The sequence below is a fragment of the Sorghum bicolor genome, chromosome 9 (assembly GCF_000003195.3).
Source record: "Sorghum bicolor cultivar BTx623 chromosome 9, Sorghum_bicolor_NCBIv3, whole genome shotgun sequence".
Taxonomy (NCBI): domain Eukaryota; kingdom Viridiplantae; phylum Streptophyta; class Magnoliopsida; order Poales; family Poaceae; genus Sorghum; species Sorghum bicolor.
Window position 1 is genome coordinate 56,292,279 of NC_012878.2, and position 13,942 is coordinate 56,306,220.

Genomic DNA, 13,942 nt, shown 5'->3' on the forward strand with positions numbered 1-13,942 from the left:
CCCGCGACAGCAGTAGGCACGCAACGACAACATCCACACCTAGCTTGCCAGCCGCCGCCACACCTCGCGGAGCCGTTACCGGACTCGCCCACGAAAGTGGGAGGCGCGCACCGGCAAGTTACGCCGAGACGGGGGCTAGGGAGCTTGCCAGCCGCCGCCACACCTCACGGAGCCGTTACCGGATTCGCCCGCGAAAGTGGGAGGCGCGCACCGGCAAGATAACATGCCGAGACAGAGAGGGTCGTCGGTCGCCGCCACACTACGCGGAGCCGTTGCCGGACTCGCCCGCACTAGTGGGAGGCGCGCACCATGACCAGCCATACGCCCGGTCCCAGCCTGCCACGGCTGCTGGCCAGGACGCCCTCGGCCCGCCGGAGACGAAGGGGAGGAAGAGCGCCGTTGTTGTAGATGTCGTTCTCACGCCGGTGGTGGAGCACTAGGCACTATATCTCTTTCAACTAGCAAGGATCATCCAGTTTTTCTCAACAACCTCTTTTATTGAAAGAATAGGTTCTTTATAAATTGGTAAATAAACCACCAAGATGACAACTTGTGCCTCGTACTTTCAGTTTTCCAGCAGCAATCGAAAACTTTAGTCCAAAAAATATACAAGTTTCAGACTTAAACCACCAAAAGATGAGCCATCAAAATCTGTGCAGCAATTAACTAATCAGACTCTTAACTAATAGCCTAATAGTACTACTACAGTTGGAGCAAGAAGCATTGGACCACAACTAATGAGACGCTTCAAGGTACTTGCATATACATGCAGCGTTGAGTTGAAAATGACCCACCTGCCTCTCGTTTCTTGATTTCTGAATTTGAGAGGCACAACTCATACAAGCCTGTCAGATCTCGTTAGGGGCAAATGTACGTCCTTGTTTTCAAATAATGACAACTGACTACATTGTTGAATTGAAAGTGTTTTCTTAACATGAATGACTAGGCACGGATTATATGGATTAAAAAAAAATCTATAACTGAACATACTGATTTGTGCATGGCGACTAAGGGCGTTCAGATGTCTCAGCAAATATCTTAGCGATAAACTTTTGACTCCATGAGAATGTTATGTTACACGCCATAAATCGGATGAGCTTTGGCGAACTTTATATCCAAGAGAAAAAGAAAATTTTGTTGCATTCAGACTTCAGTTAAGCTTTTCTGTATTTGCAGCCACATTGTACATATATATCTGTCGTGACCTCCAACGACCAGGGCAGCAGCGTAGTCCAATCTCCAAGGATTCTGTAGTACTGTTGCATTGGATCGCTTAAACACTTCAACGTGAAGCCAGCGTGCAGGACGCTCTGCACAGAGATCAACTTAGGTTAGTGCAAATTGGGTTGGTTCCAATTACAAACCGCTGCTCCTTTTACATAGGGTTGGCAAAACCAGCGGTTTAGCTGCGATGGGATGATGGGAGCTCACGACAGACGCTCGTATCCTACAACCACTTGCTTCAGGAACCATGTCAGCCGGGCCATTACTTGTAGCACTAGTTGCTGTACTTCTGTTTCCATTTGCACGAAAAGTTGAAAACTCACTGATCTAGCGCGTTAGTCTTCAAACCGGCAAATGTGGTGCGATTAGCATAACACGATGATTTAGCTGATGAGGTTCAGAGGTTCTGTTGAAATGTGATGCGATGTGACTCCTTTTTAAGATATTGTGAGGATTGGAAATAAGCAGAAATTAAGATGAAGCATCGATGGCCTGCACTGTTCACGTTTTACAGTATAAAAAATGGTTGGCACCGCTGAGAATGCACGCCAGTGGTTCAGTGTATCTGTGTATGCGACGGATTCATGTTAGTCAAATACTTAACAAATGCCATCTCCATCACACAACTGAAGAAATTGAAAAAGGAAAACACAATGAGATCAGCGTCAGCCAGCCGGCAGCCTAGTCCAAAGCCAAAGAGCTGGATAGATTTGTTTAGGTTTGCAAGTCAGAAGCTGTTGTTCGCACGAAGGGATATATATCATATCAAAGTGTTTGGTCGGTCGGAGCAGTGTAAACTAAGGGCAGTCGTCCCAACCCTCCATGTAGGATGGTTTCCCAACATCTCAAGCCTGTGAATATTTGTTACCTACTACATATCAACTTTATCTAACAAAATGATCTTGGTGTGATCTTTGGGAATGTTGTAGCAAAGAGAAAAGGAGAATTTTGTTGCATTCAGACATCAGTTAAGCTTTTCCTTTTGCAGCTACAATCTGTAGAGCCTATCTCAAACCAGTGAGCTCACAAGGGAGCGAAGTCCAGTGCTCCTGTTGCATTGGATCCCTATCAACACTTCAACCTGAAAACCAGCGTGTAGGACGCTCTGTCCAGTGCAGAGATCAGCTTAGATTAGTGCAAATTGGGTCGATTCCAAACCGCTGTTCCTTTCACCCAGCGTCAGCAAAACCAGCGGTTTAGCCGCCATTTGGGAGCTCGCGACAGACAGTCGTATTCTACAGCCACTTGATGTACTTGCTTCAGAAACCATGTCCAAGTTCAGGCCATTGTTGTAAACAAGAGCTTGTAACAGCTCGCTTAATCACTTACTCTCCAGTGAAGCCGGGCCGCTGGCCATCACGTGTAGCACTAGTGTCGGCTAGTCTCTGTACTTGATCAGGAGCTCTGAGGTTTCGGCCGCTTCTGCCTGCAAATCGAATATCAGAATTCAGAAAGGGAGGAAGCCACGAGCACGCGTTAGATTCTTCCACAATTCGCTTACCTCAAACGCAAGAATTTCTAATTCAAAGTGTGCCAGCTATTGATACCCGTGTGGCGTGTGCTATAAGCCACTCTTAACTGTTTCCTCTAATGAACTATTATATTCTAATCTGAATTTACGTTTTCCCTAACTTTTTTTACCCGCATCTGTATGAAAACTAGCTGATCTAGTGTGTTAGTCTTCAGACCGTAACCATTAGCAGAAAACGAACCTGATGGTTTAACTGACAAGGTTCAGAAGTGATGGCTATAGAAATGTGATGCGATGGCATGTAAGAATCGATGTGACTCCTTTTGAGACGTCTTGACGCGTTGCTTGGAATCAGCATCGATGATCTGCACTGTTCACGTGTCACGGCATAAAAATGGTTGGCACTGCTGAGAACGCACGTCAATGGTTCAGTGTATGTTCAAGTTAAGTCAAATACTAAACAAATGCCATCGCCAAGAAATTAAAAATGAAAAAAAAAACCATAGTAGGATGGGCGTTGGCCAGCCTAGTAGCCTACTACTTCAATGACGAAGAGCTGGATAGGTTTATTTAGGTTTGCAAGTCAGAAGCTGTTGTTGGCGCGAAGGGATGTATATCATTTTCAAAGTGTTTGGTCGGTCGGAGCTGTGGTGCTATGCTAAACGGGGCCAAGGTTGGATGGGATATGACCGATTTATAGTTTTTGAGATAAGATCATCCATGTGAGGTGTTTAGTTTTGTGGATGGGGCGTAAATAGTTAACTCATGCTGCATTCAGATATGGCTGCCATGTCTGGTGTTCACACCCACACCTGAACTTGGAACATACACATTCACGGATTCACCGATCACGGTATTGGCTCTTGACATTGTTGTGCCCTAATTAAGGTCCCTCTTGCTCCACAAAGGCTACCGTCACCGTATTTACAGAGATCAGCTTAGATTAGTCCAAATTGGGTCGGTCCGAAACCGCTGTTCCTTTCACCCAGGGTCCGCAAAACCAGCGGTTTAGCCACCAGCCTGCCATGGGAGAGCTCGCGACAGACAGTCGTATCCTACAGCCACTTGGTGTTCTTGCTTCAGAAACCATGTCCAAGTTCAGGCCGTTGTTGTAAACAAGAGCTTGTAACAGCTCGTTTACTTACTACTAGTAGTATTCATTCTCCAGTGAAGCCGGGCCACAGGTGACAGGCCATTACTTGTAGCAGTACTTGCTGTAGTTGCCTCAGTTGTTTTTCTCTTTTCTTTTCTTTCCTCCCGAATAGAGCACTGAGGTTTTGGCCGCTTCTGCCTGCAAATGAAATGTCAGAATTCAGAAAGGGAGAAAGTCATCTGCACGCGTCAGATTCTCCCAAAATTCGCTTAACTCTAATATGAATTTACGTTTTCCCTAACCTTTTTATTTATTTATCTGCGTCTGTATGAAAACTAGCTGATCTCGTTTCTCGTGTGTGTCTTCAAACCGTAATCAGCAGAAAGATGAAGCATCGATGATCTGCACTATTCACGTTTCACGGTATAAAAATGGTAGAAGCTGCTGAGAACACACGCCAGTGGTTCAGTGTATGCGATATTCAAGTTAAGTCAAATACTTAACAAATGCCATCGGCAAGACATTAAAAATGAAAGACACGGTAAGATGGGCGTTGGCCAGCCGACTTTCAGAGTCAAAGAGCCGAATAGGTTTGTTTAGGTTTGCAAGTCAGAGGCAGTTGTTCGCACGAAGGGAGATATATCATTTCAAAGTGTTTGGTCGGTCGGAGTCAACGTACGACAAACCATCGACCCAACGGTTCAATTGGGCACTCCCGAAATTAGCCTCTGAGTAATTGTGACCTCAAGCACCAAATATACACAAACAATTACTCTTCATAAGGAGTACAAACTATATAAGAGGGGGAATGATGACTTTGCTCAATCAATTCCTTCTCAGCTCAAATGTCAATATGTCATCCAAGCTTGTTGAAAACATTCGCTTAGGAGGGTAAAATCTACTGAGATAATATGATGCACGCATTAGATGCAGTTAAGCTCGACAAAGTAGAAGCACAACTATCTCAAGCAAACATCGTGAAAAATCCATCTTCTGAGGACAATCGATATTTGGAAGTTCAGTGCTCGGGAGAGTAAAAGTCAATCAGTCGCTCATGATCTCACTTCCATCTGAATTTTCAGAGGCATCAGTAACATCACCTAGCTCTTCAGCCTCTTCTCTGTCGGTTTCCATAGCATCAACTTCAGACTCTTCATCATCAGTGTCCTTGTCTTCATAAATTATCGGTGGCGGTACCTCCTCCTCATCAGCTTCATCGTCAGCAATCTAGATCATAATAGTAGGATTAATTAAAATTTCAAAACTGATCACCCATTGCTGGGAAGGAAACTTACCTCGCTGAAAAGGTAATCTAGAGTGGTGGAGAGTTGCAATGCCGACTTGAATGTTGATGTTCTTGCATCAATAAGCTGGAAAAAAAATGTAGCCAGTAAATTCTGTGTCCAGTAGTAAACATGACTTAAATTGCTATCATGTTATATGAACTGTACAAGGACCCAAAAACTGATAGGATAGACTTTTTAAGGCTACATTGTCTTGTTGCAGAACGAACTCAGCATGTCCAGGGAGGAGTGATAGAATATCCTTAATGCAGTGCAAGTTCACTTTTAAATCAGGTAGTAAGGTCCTATACAGGCATGAATCATCAATAAATGACCACCAGGATGAGTGTTCCTTTCAAGCATAGTTTAAATGTTGGCACGCAGGGTTCTATTAGAGTTTTTTATATCACTTCTTAGAGACAGATATTGCATTGAACATTCTTCACAGCAATGGGGTTACTTCGTTTTACTAACCTGGTAGAGCGAGTTGAGCAATGACAGAGAAGACTCCTGAGACACTATGCTGCTCATGTGTCGACTTAGTAAAGTTTGCAGCCATGGGAGTAAACAAACCAACACTGCGCCCCTGAGGAGGTAGAGGTCTAGAAATTAGTCGGTTGTATCAAATTACGATAGCCAATTAAAGAGTAACACTGAAACTTAGGAATGTACAGCATTAGCATCCTTTGAGCGGCCAGGATCCTCGATCCCAAAAGGTAATCAAATCATGAAAATATACAAATCAGCACTATGTTTAAACAAATCGTGACAATATACACAACATTACAGCAGAATAAGGAACTTGACAAGAAGAAAAAGACATTGGGATCAGGATGCCAACACTATGCTTACAAATTACAATGAACACACATATACAAATAAGATCTGCATACACACCATGTTACATGCTTATGCATTCCAATGGACACAAATATATGAATCAGATATGCATAAACGTCATGTTGTCTCTAAGCAGCCATTCACTAGTTTCCAAACCACAGCCCCCAACAGCAAGGCAAGGAGTGGAGAAAGCCACACAAACCATGAAAATAATAATAAATGATTAGAAAAGAATAACAATAGACTAATTACTGTAAGAATTGGAAGCCCCTGGTTCAAGCATGAATATATAGTTGATGGTGCGCAAGCCCCACATGGGCCATCTCATACTCAAGGAATTATCTCCAGTTACATGCACCACATAACCTTTATGTATTAAATCGACAAAAAAAAACACCTCCACATAATATTACCTAGATTGTATTTGCAGCACAAAGAACTTGAGAAGCTTCACAACATCTGCTGGTGTTAGGAGTGATATAGACTTTGTGATAACCTGTGTAACCCAGCAGTAAATTATGAGACATAGTGAACTCTCTGCTATTTGCCAAGAACAATCTGAATGTTACTGAACTTTAGTAAATATATGGACTAACAAATTTTTTACTACAGTTTTCAAACAACCTATTCTGTTTATTTTCAATTTTGTCAAGAAATAAAATCATTAACATGGGAGAAAGAGAAAAGATGACTATATATGATCAACCTAAGACTAGAACACATTTAGTTAAACCATCCAATTCATCATTCAGCCAAGTACAATTGGTCAGGAGCAGTTCTGTAGTTCTCCTTTTCTAATTATGATAGAATTCTATGACCTCAAGAAAGGAAAACATGTGAGGCTAGCGTCACTTAAACTTGCATATGCCAGAGTGTGCAGGCCTACTTAGAGACACAAACATATGCTGCTTTGGACATCAACATTGTCTCCCAAAGAAAACTTTTGAGTGCTGAGTATGTTTTATTGATACAAATGGATATATGTTTTCTATTTTTCCAGTCTAAGAACTTTGAACGATATTGATAGTCCAGCTTCATAAGCTTGATAGCATGTAATGTCAAATCAACAAATATTTTTTGACTGGAGGGAGCAAAACTTTCATCAGTGATAACAGGTATGAAGTTGATTTCAGATTAAATGTGTAGTACAACCAACAAAGGATATCTATCATCTTAATATAATGCTGCGCAGCTCTCATGCGTTTTTGAGGGGAAAAAAAGCTAACAAAGGATACAAGCCAGAAGGATAACATGTTTTCACCAAACTTAACAATACCTTCTCATCTCTATTATGCAAACAAGTCAACAATGCTACGTTATCATCAGCACGAAGAGCTTGCTTCAGCAAGATATGAACCGAATCTGCACTTGGTGGTGCCATAGAGAGCGATTGCTTTTCAGTATCACTCATTCCATTCTCTCTATTGATCAGATTTAAGGTTGCGAGTTTTTCCTCCATAGTGGGTTCATCAAGATTATACTCAGACATTTCCTCACTGATGACTGTGCCTGAAACTTCCCAAAGAAAAAAAAAATGCAAAAGCCTGTTAAGCAAAAAGAGCAAGAAAATAAAGGGTGCCCTTAACTCTGTTCATTCATATTCAAATAGTTAGTGCACGAGATAATCAAGTTTTCAATTCCATCAGTGTTATATATTAAAAAAAAAGGAACTGTGCCTTTGTATAGGAAATGTAAACGAAAGTCAGAGTTTCAATTTTAAAGAGGTGCTAAACTTAGATAGAACATGTCTCACCATTAGCAGAATCCAAAACAGATGATGTTCTCTTCTTTCCTCTTTCTTTTTTCTTTGCACTCCCTTTTTTCTTTTCTTTCCCTTGATGAGTGGGGGTTGTCTTCTCTTGCAAATCCATAACTCCAAACTACTAGTTATTCACGGTTGCTGCACAAGAATAGCAGCTTAGATCAATAACACACACATCTAAACAGGGTTCCAAAAAAGCGGCACTAAGCTCGCGGCGCACAGCGCAGCCGCCGGGGCCGCGCGCCGTTGACGGTCCAGCGGAGGCGGGAGGGGAGAGGGAGGTGCGCACCGCAGGGTGGGGAGGACCGGTGGCGAGGGCGTGAGGAGATTGGCGAGAGGCGGGAGGGGGAGCCGCTGACGCCGCCGCCGACCTTGTGACTGCCCCGCCGTCGCTGAGAGCCCGAGCCTGAGCGCCAACGCCGTCGCCTGCGTGCCGAGCGCGAGTGGGGGAGGGAGCAGAAGATGGAGCGCCGGCGCAAACCGAGCTGGGCTAGGGTTATCCTATTGGGCCATTACATCGTTTTGGGCCAAATTTCAGGGTAGGGTACGGACTACCTGGACTATCCTTTGAGCCCGCCTACTTACCATCACACTCACAGACTCACGGTCATCACTTTGCTATGCGTTTTTTTTTTAAAAAAAAAAACAGTTTGCTATGCGCAAATCTGTTGGAGGCTTATTTTCAATAATATAATAATCCATCCATTTATTTATCGCAGTTATTTTAGGATCGTGGGTATTGACTAAGGAGAAATTAATTCGGTCAGTGAAATAAGCTACATGCAGATGGTTGAATTAATTAGACCAGTGAGAGGAGCCGCATGTGCTTGGAAAAAGATAAAAAATAGTGTTCCCTAGCTTAGATGATTCTGATTCTCGGATAATTTTTTTGGTAAGATGACTCCGATAAATGGATAGAGGGAGTAAAACACATTGAATTCCTTAAAAAACATATTGAAGTCTATCCAGGGGCGGAGCCAGGATTTGAACATAGGGGGGGCCGTGCAAACCAAGAACAATCATGTGTGTCAAAAAATTACATGACAAAGGTGTACATAGCACCAAAATAAACGTTTGTGTTGCGATGCAAAAAAAGCAGAAAAACTAAAAAAATAAAAGAAAAATTTAACTAGTCTCAAGCCTCTAACATTCACCTGATCATTCTATTTCTTTGTCCAGGAAAAGAATCACAATAAAAACAAGTAGTTAAATGGGGGCAAAATTAATTAGTACTAGATCCTAACTTCAAATGACAAACAATCAGTTACATATCATTTAGTCTTAGACAAAACGATCACTTAAACAGGTAAAACGGTTATTTAAATAGAAGGTTAAACAGAAACACCATACCACTGTTAGTGTTTAAAAGTTGAGTACAACGGGCTAAATGACCGTTTAGAGTTTAGACGAATATTGATAGAAGCACAGGAGATAAGAAAGATAATAGCAAGACTAATGCTAAATAATATAGATCCCATCGTTGGAGATCAATCAGAAGGATTAAACAAGGAAAACGGTGATTTTCAATTAACTAGCTAATTAGAGTGTGTGGTAGGAGACAAACTGATGTTTGATAGGCAATAATAAAAATAAAAGATATGAAGAAAATATTAGAAAGATTTAGATTCTATTTGTATAAGAAACTATTAGAGATTAATATAAAATAAGAATAAAAATCTTAGTACAGATAATATCATTAACTAGCTAATTAGATAATTAAACATCTAATCTATGTGGTGTATTAAGGGAGTTATGGGAAGGTTGGGGGGTGCCAGGCCCCCCTCAGCCCCCCCTTCCCTCCGCCACTGAGTCTATCCACAACTGATGAAGCTGATTTGTTATGAGAGAAAAATATGAGTTATGCTGATAAGTTCGAGCGAAGAGAAGATTTGAACCCAATTTGGAACAATCATCTCATCCCTACCAACACATCTACAAGAATGAATAGTCCATATCTCCTATCTCCTATGTTCGGAGTCTGTTTTGGCCATTTGAGTACTCTATATGAAAAAGCTTATTTGATTGTCGGAAGCTTCAGATTCAACACACAACACTGTTGCTCCGTAATACCCATGAGAAATAGATAACGACCAGAGTCCAAATTTGTAAAGAATCTTTTCTAGATTTAGGCCCCCTTTGGAATGTGAGTTTTTTTTTTTGTTCTGTTCCGGCGCTTTTCATGTGAAAAATGAACTGACTTCCGTCGAATTCCTATGTAATTCCTATGAAATTCTTGCGTTCCAAAGGGGCTTAAATGTCGTAAGTGCTATATAAGTTAAGGTGTGCGTCCTTATAAGCTGAGACTTGAGTTATGATGAATTGATTACCTATTTTCTTCTACATGATGAGGGTCTCACCGTCTCATGCCTGGTTCTCCCCATGTAGTCTGCCCATTCTCCCCATGTAGTTACGTAATCCTAAGTCGAGAAGATCGCCTCCACTCCTCACATCAGTGTCTTTTATACTCCACCTTGTAGTACTTTTAGTTATCCTAAGTCAAATTATTATAAACCTGATCAAGTTTGTAGAAAAAATATTAAAATCCACAACATCAGTTAAATTATAAAAATGCATTTGATCGTGTATCTAATTAAAGAAGCTCATTTGGTATCGTCTCATTTTTTCTACAAACTTGATCAAGTTTAGGATGATTTGACTTAGGACAACTAAAAATCTATTACATTTTATGACAGAGGGAGTAGTCACACTGCAATCCAATTGAAATAACAGTAGCCAAACTTAACACAAGCTGCAGCTTCAGAGTGGATTATTACAGTATAGTTTTTTTGAAAAATCTTATTACAGTATAGTTGCTATGTCACCGGCCTAGTGGCAATTGGTACTTAGCACACATTATTAGCCGAGTCAGAATAGACTTCAGCCAAATTTACAATCTAGACGGCACCCCTCCAGCAACAGCAATGGTTTCAGCTGTAATGAATGATGCATCGTCAGATGCCAGGAATGCAGCAGCCGCCGCCATATCTTCCACAGAACCCAATCTCTTAAGCATAGTCCTCTCATTAAGCTTTTTCCTCTGCACAATAATTTAGGTTAAGTACGTACATGCATTTCAATGGAAGGTAGTTTAGTGCATTTTGAATTGAGTTTCCATATATTTTTCCCCTCTAAATAAATTGTGATCCACATAGACCTTAAAGATATATAGAATATATTGAACCTTTCTAGGACAAAGAAGAAACGTTGTAACTGTGTCAAATGTTTTCTTTTTCATTGACCAATCATAAAAAATATATGAAGACAAACTATGCAAGCAGAGATAGAGAAATTAATCACTTACAATGGTCTCATTGTCTATGAAGAAACTAGCAAACCGTGTAGGAACAAAACCAGGGGCTATACAGTTAACACGAGTATCGGGTCCCATCTCACCAGCAAGAGCCTAAAAGGTGAAGATCAATAGCTCAGTTGCGTTCAGAAAAAGAAGATCAATAGCTAAGCATATACCTTTGTGAGACCAAAGAGAGCAGTCTTTGTAACACCATACATTGTCAATCCTTGCTCTGGATTGTAACCAGCAATTGAAGAAATAAGAATCACAGATGACCCCTTCCGTAGGTGGGGAGCGGCGTCCTGAAAAACATTCGATAGAGGAAGATAATGATGTCACCTGAAGAATGTCAAGTAGGTGGAGAATTTTGCTCACCTGAAGAAGAAGAATAGAAGCCTTGACGTTAATGTCCCACAGCTTATCAAGAACAGCCTCTTTCATTTCAAGTATGCCCTTTACAGTAGGATTTGCAGCAGCATTGGAGACAAGAATATCAATGTGCCCAAAGTTCTGCAACAATATAACCAGCTGATTACTACTAAACGAATCATCACATGCGCCTTACACTATTTAAGACATGAACAGAAACTAAAACATTGTACAACTTGCTCAACGAAAATCCCTCCAAAAAACATGCTCAACGAAACAAGTGATTTGAGATATGAAAAAGGTAAGATGCAAACAAAGTTACTTTCCATTTCTATAATGAAAAGGCAGAGCACCTGCTGTTCCCCCTCAAAAAAAAAAAAGAAGAAGATGCAAACAAATAAGACAAGCAGGTATGACTCCTGTGTGTCGAAGTATCAATGTAAGTTCAGGTAGCCATCAACCTCAATGTTACAAGATGTAAAAAGAGAAATGACACATAATCTTTTGGCTTGAGACTTTCACATGGTAAATATATACTACAGTGCTCATTGTCTTGACTCAACTAATGGATAAGTGTTATACTCATCAGTGAATCTCCAGTAGAAATTTGTATAGCTGAGGCTGTCTTAGTTTTTCATTACGTAAAAACAGTTCTAAGCTCTAGTAGTGCCATTATTTGCACTTGTGCACAAATTGTTTTCTTCCTAGTTCAGACAATGCCACTGCACCCAGAAATGGATTAGGCCTTGTTTACTTCCACCCAAAATCATAAAATTTTTCAAGATTCCCCGTCACATCAAATCTTTAGACACATGTATGGAGTATTAAATATAGATGAAAATAAAAACTATTTGCATAGTTTGGTCGAAATTGACGAGATGAATCTTTTGAACCTAGTTAGTCTATAGTTAGACAATAATTACCATAAACAAATGAAAGTGCTACAGTGTCGCGAAATTTTTTCCTTGAGGAACTAAACAAGGCCTTAAGCAAGCAGCTAGAAATACCAGGTGGCAAACCAATCCCAATTTCGCCCCAAAAAGAGAAACGAACAAGGGCAGGGAGTTAATGTCGGGTGAGCAACAGAGCCAGCTCCCAGTAGGGACAAAAAAGAGAGATGGCAGGAGTTCCTGATGCTTATCTACTCCAAACTTAATTCTACGCTCCCCAGCAAAACGTTGAATGCAGGGAGGCCTGATGGGATCGCTCAGCAACAAGAGGAAACTGACAATGTAATGTAACCCATCTGAGATCTCGTTTGGCTGCACTCCTGTTCGCCTTAATCATCCACTAGTGTTAGAGTGAATTGGACTGAAAAAAAATTAACTAATGTAGATCGAGACAAATATACGAGGACAACCAAACAAGCACTCAAAGAAGACTAATGAAACCCCCTTCCACAATTTCAAGTTTTCAACCTTGACGGCCGTCTCGATGAGGTTCTTGCGCTGCTGTGCATCGGACACGTGGCAGACGGCGCCCACCACGGTGATCCCCTTAGCCCTGAGCCCCTCCACCGCCTCGTCCACGTTCTTCTGCAACGCCGGCCCGGCCAATCGATCCACAGAAACCCCCCCAATCAGAAAGCAGCAGCAAGGAAAACCCCAAGAGAAGACAGCAACAGCAAGAAGGGGTGATCAAAGAAACGATCGAGAAGATCTGCATGCCGGCTCAGCTGCTGGACCTGTTTGCGGGAGGAGATGACGACGGCGGCGCCCTCGAGACCGAGGCGTTCGGCGATGGCGAGGCCGATCCCCTGCGTGGACGCCGTCACGACGGCCACCTTCCCCTCCAGACGCCGGCATTTGACATCCATCACCACCACCGCAGGCCAGGCCAAGCAAAGCTTCAAGGTCGCTCTCTTCTCTGTCGAGTCTCAGCTCTCAAGCTCGCCGGCCCTTTGCTGGTGGTGGTATAGCAGCGGTGCCCGCACAGTACTACTCCTTGGCCGTGCACGGGAGTAGGAAGGTTGTTGCGAGTAGCTCCTAGGCCGTGCGTGGGCTGTGCGTCGCCCAAAGCGGCAAAGCCATCATTGTTCACCACGGCAAGGCCGAGAGTGGGGGCAAGAGGACGCGTCCTAGGGCGAGGGAGGAAAGGCGGTGCGGCCGTGCGAGGACGCTGTGAGTGGGGATCCTTGCCCAAAGCGGCAAAGCCATCATTGTTCACAACAACAAGCTAGACCGAGAGTGAGAGGACGCGGCCTAGGGCGAGAGGGAGGAGAGGCGGTGCGGCCATGCGGGGACCGGAGCAGGCGCGGGAAGAGCTGACGAAAGGCGGTGCGAGATGCCGAGACCTCCATTTGCATTCGATCTTCTTTGGTCGTTCATGATTCATCAACGAATCATCAATTTCGGCGAAGGTTGGGGTGGGGGAATGGCAAGGTCGAGAGCCTTGTTGGAGTAGCTGGTTGATGAAGAGATTGCGCAAAGATGTGCTTCAAGAGGCCAAGTGCTCATTTGGTTGTAATTTTTTCATTGAAAAGGAGTGACTTGATGCTTAAAGGGCGTGGATAGTCCAACTAGTGAAAAATGTGTTCACCGGGCAATCACAGGGTAGAGGCTAGCTAGGGTTTAAAGCAGGCTCTATGTAAGTGACTTCGTCAACGCAT

The 13,942-nt window shown here is 42.6% G+C and overlaps 2 protein-coding genes across 3 annotated transcripts; both read right to left on the bottom strand.

Moving 5' to 3' along the window:
- LOC8069011 lies at positions 4,547-8,144 on the bottom strand. 2 transcript variants are annotated; one of them, XM_002441425.2, is made up of 7 exons: positions 7,963-8,144; positions 7,665-7,811; positions 7,188-7,420; positions 6,325-6,407; positions 5,546-5,657; positions 5,084-5,158; positions 4,547-5,015 (listed from the first exon to the last, which is right to left on the bottom strand). In XM_002441425.2, exons 2-7 carry the CDS (start codon positions 7,780-7,782, stop codon positions 4,833-4,835), a joined length of 804 nt encoding a protein of 267 aa, XP_002441470.2. In that variant the 5' UTR covers positions 7,783-7,811; positions 7,963-8,144; the 3' UTR covers positions 4,547-4,832. The 2 variants fall into 2 exon arrangements, with proteins under 2 accessions (XP_002441470.2, XP_021302513.1); XM_021446838.1 differs by having other exon boundaries at positions 7,188-7,426.
- LOC8069012 (tropinone reductase-like 3) lies at positions 10,373-13,572 on the bottom strand. The gene is made up of 6 exons (XM_002441426.2): positions 13,019-13,572; positions 12,753-12,869; positions 11,341-11,475; positions 11,142-11,267; positions 10,975-11,076; positions 10,373-10,710 (listed from the first exon to the last, which is right to left on the bottom strand). Exons 1-6 carry the CDS (start codon positions 13,148-13,150, stop codon positions 10,561-10,563), a joined length of 762 nt encoding a protein of 253 aa, XP_002441471.1. The 5' UTR covers positions 13,151-13,572; the 3' UTR covers positions 10,373-10,560.

Bases quoted from the DNA above. Each gene is read 5' to 3' on its own strand.
- LOC8069012 (XM_002441426.2), bottom strand. From the start codon at position 13,150: ATGGATGTCAAATGCCGGCGTCTGGAGGGGAAGGTGGCCGTCGTGACG. The intron at 11,268-11,340 runs GTGAGCAAAATT...AATGTTTTTCAG, and splicing joins CTTCTATTCTTCTTCTTCAG to GACGCCGCTCCCCACCTACG. The intron at 10,711-10,974 runs GTAAGTGATTAA...ATTATTGTGCAG, and splicing joins TCATAGACAATGAGACCATT to AGGAAAAAGCTTAATGAGAG.
- LOC8069011 (XM_021446838.1), bottom strand. From the start codon at position 7,782: ATGGATTTGCAAGAGAAGACAACCCCCACTCATCAAGGGAAAGAAAAG. The intron at 6,408-7,187 runs GTATTGTTAAGT...TGGGTTACACAG, and splicing joins TGCATAATAGAGATGAGAAG to GTTATCACAAAGTCTATATC. The intron at 5,159-5,545 runs GTTAGTAAAACG...TTTTTTTTCCAG, and splicing joins TGCTCAACTCGCTCTACCAG to CTTATTGATGCAAGAACATC.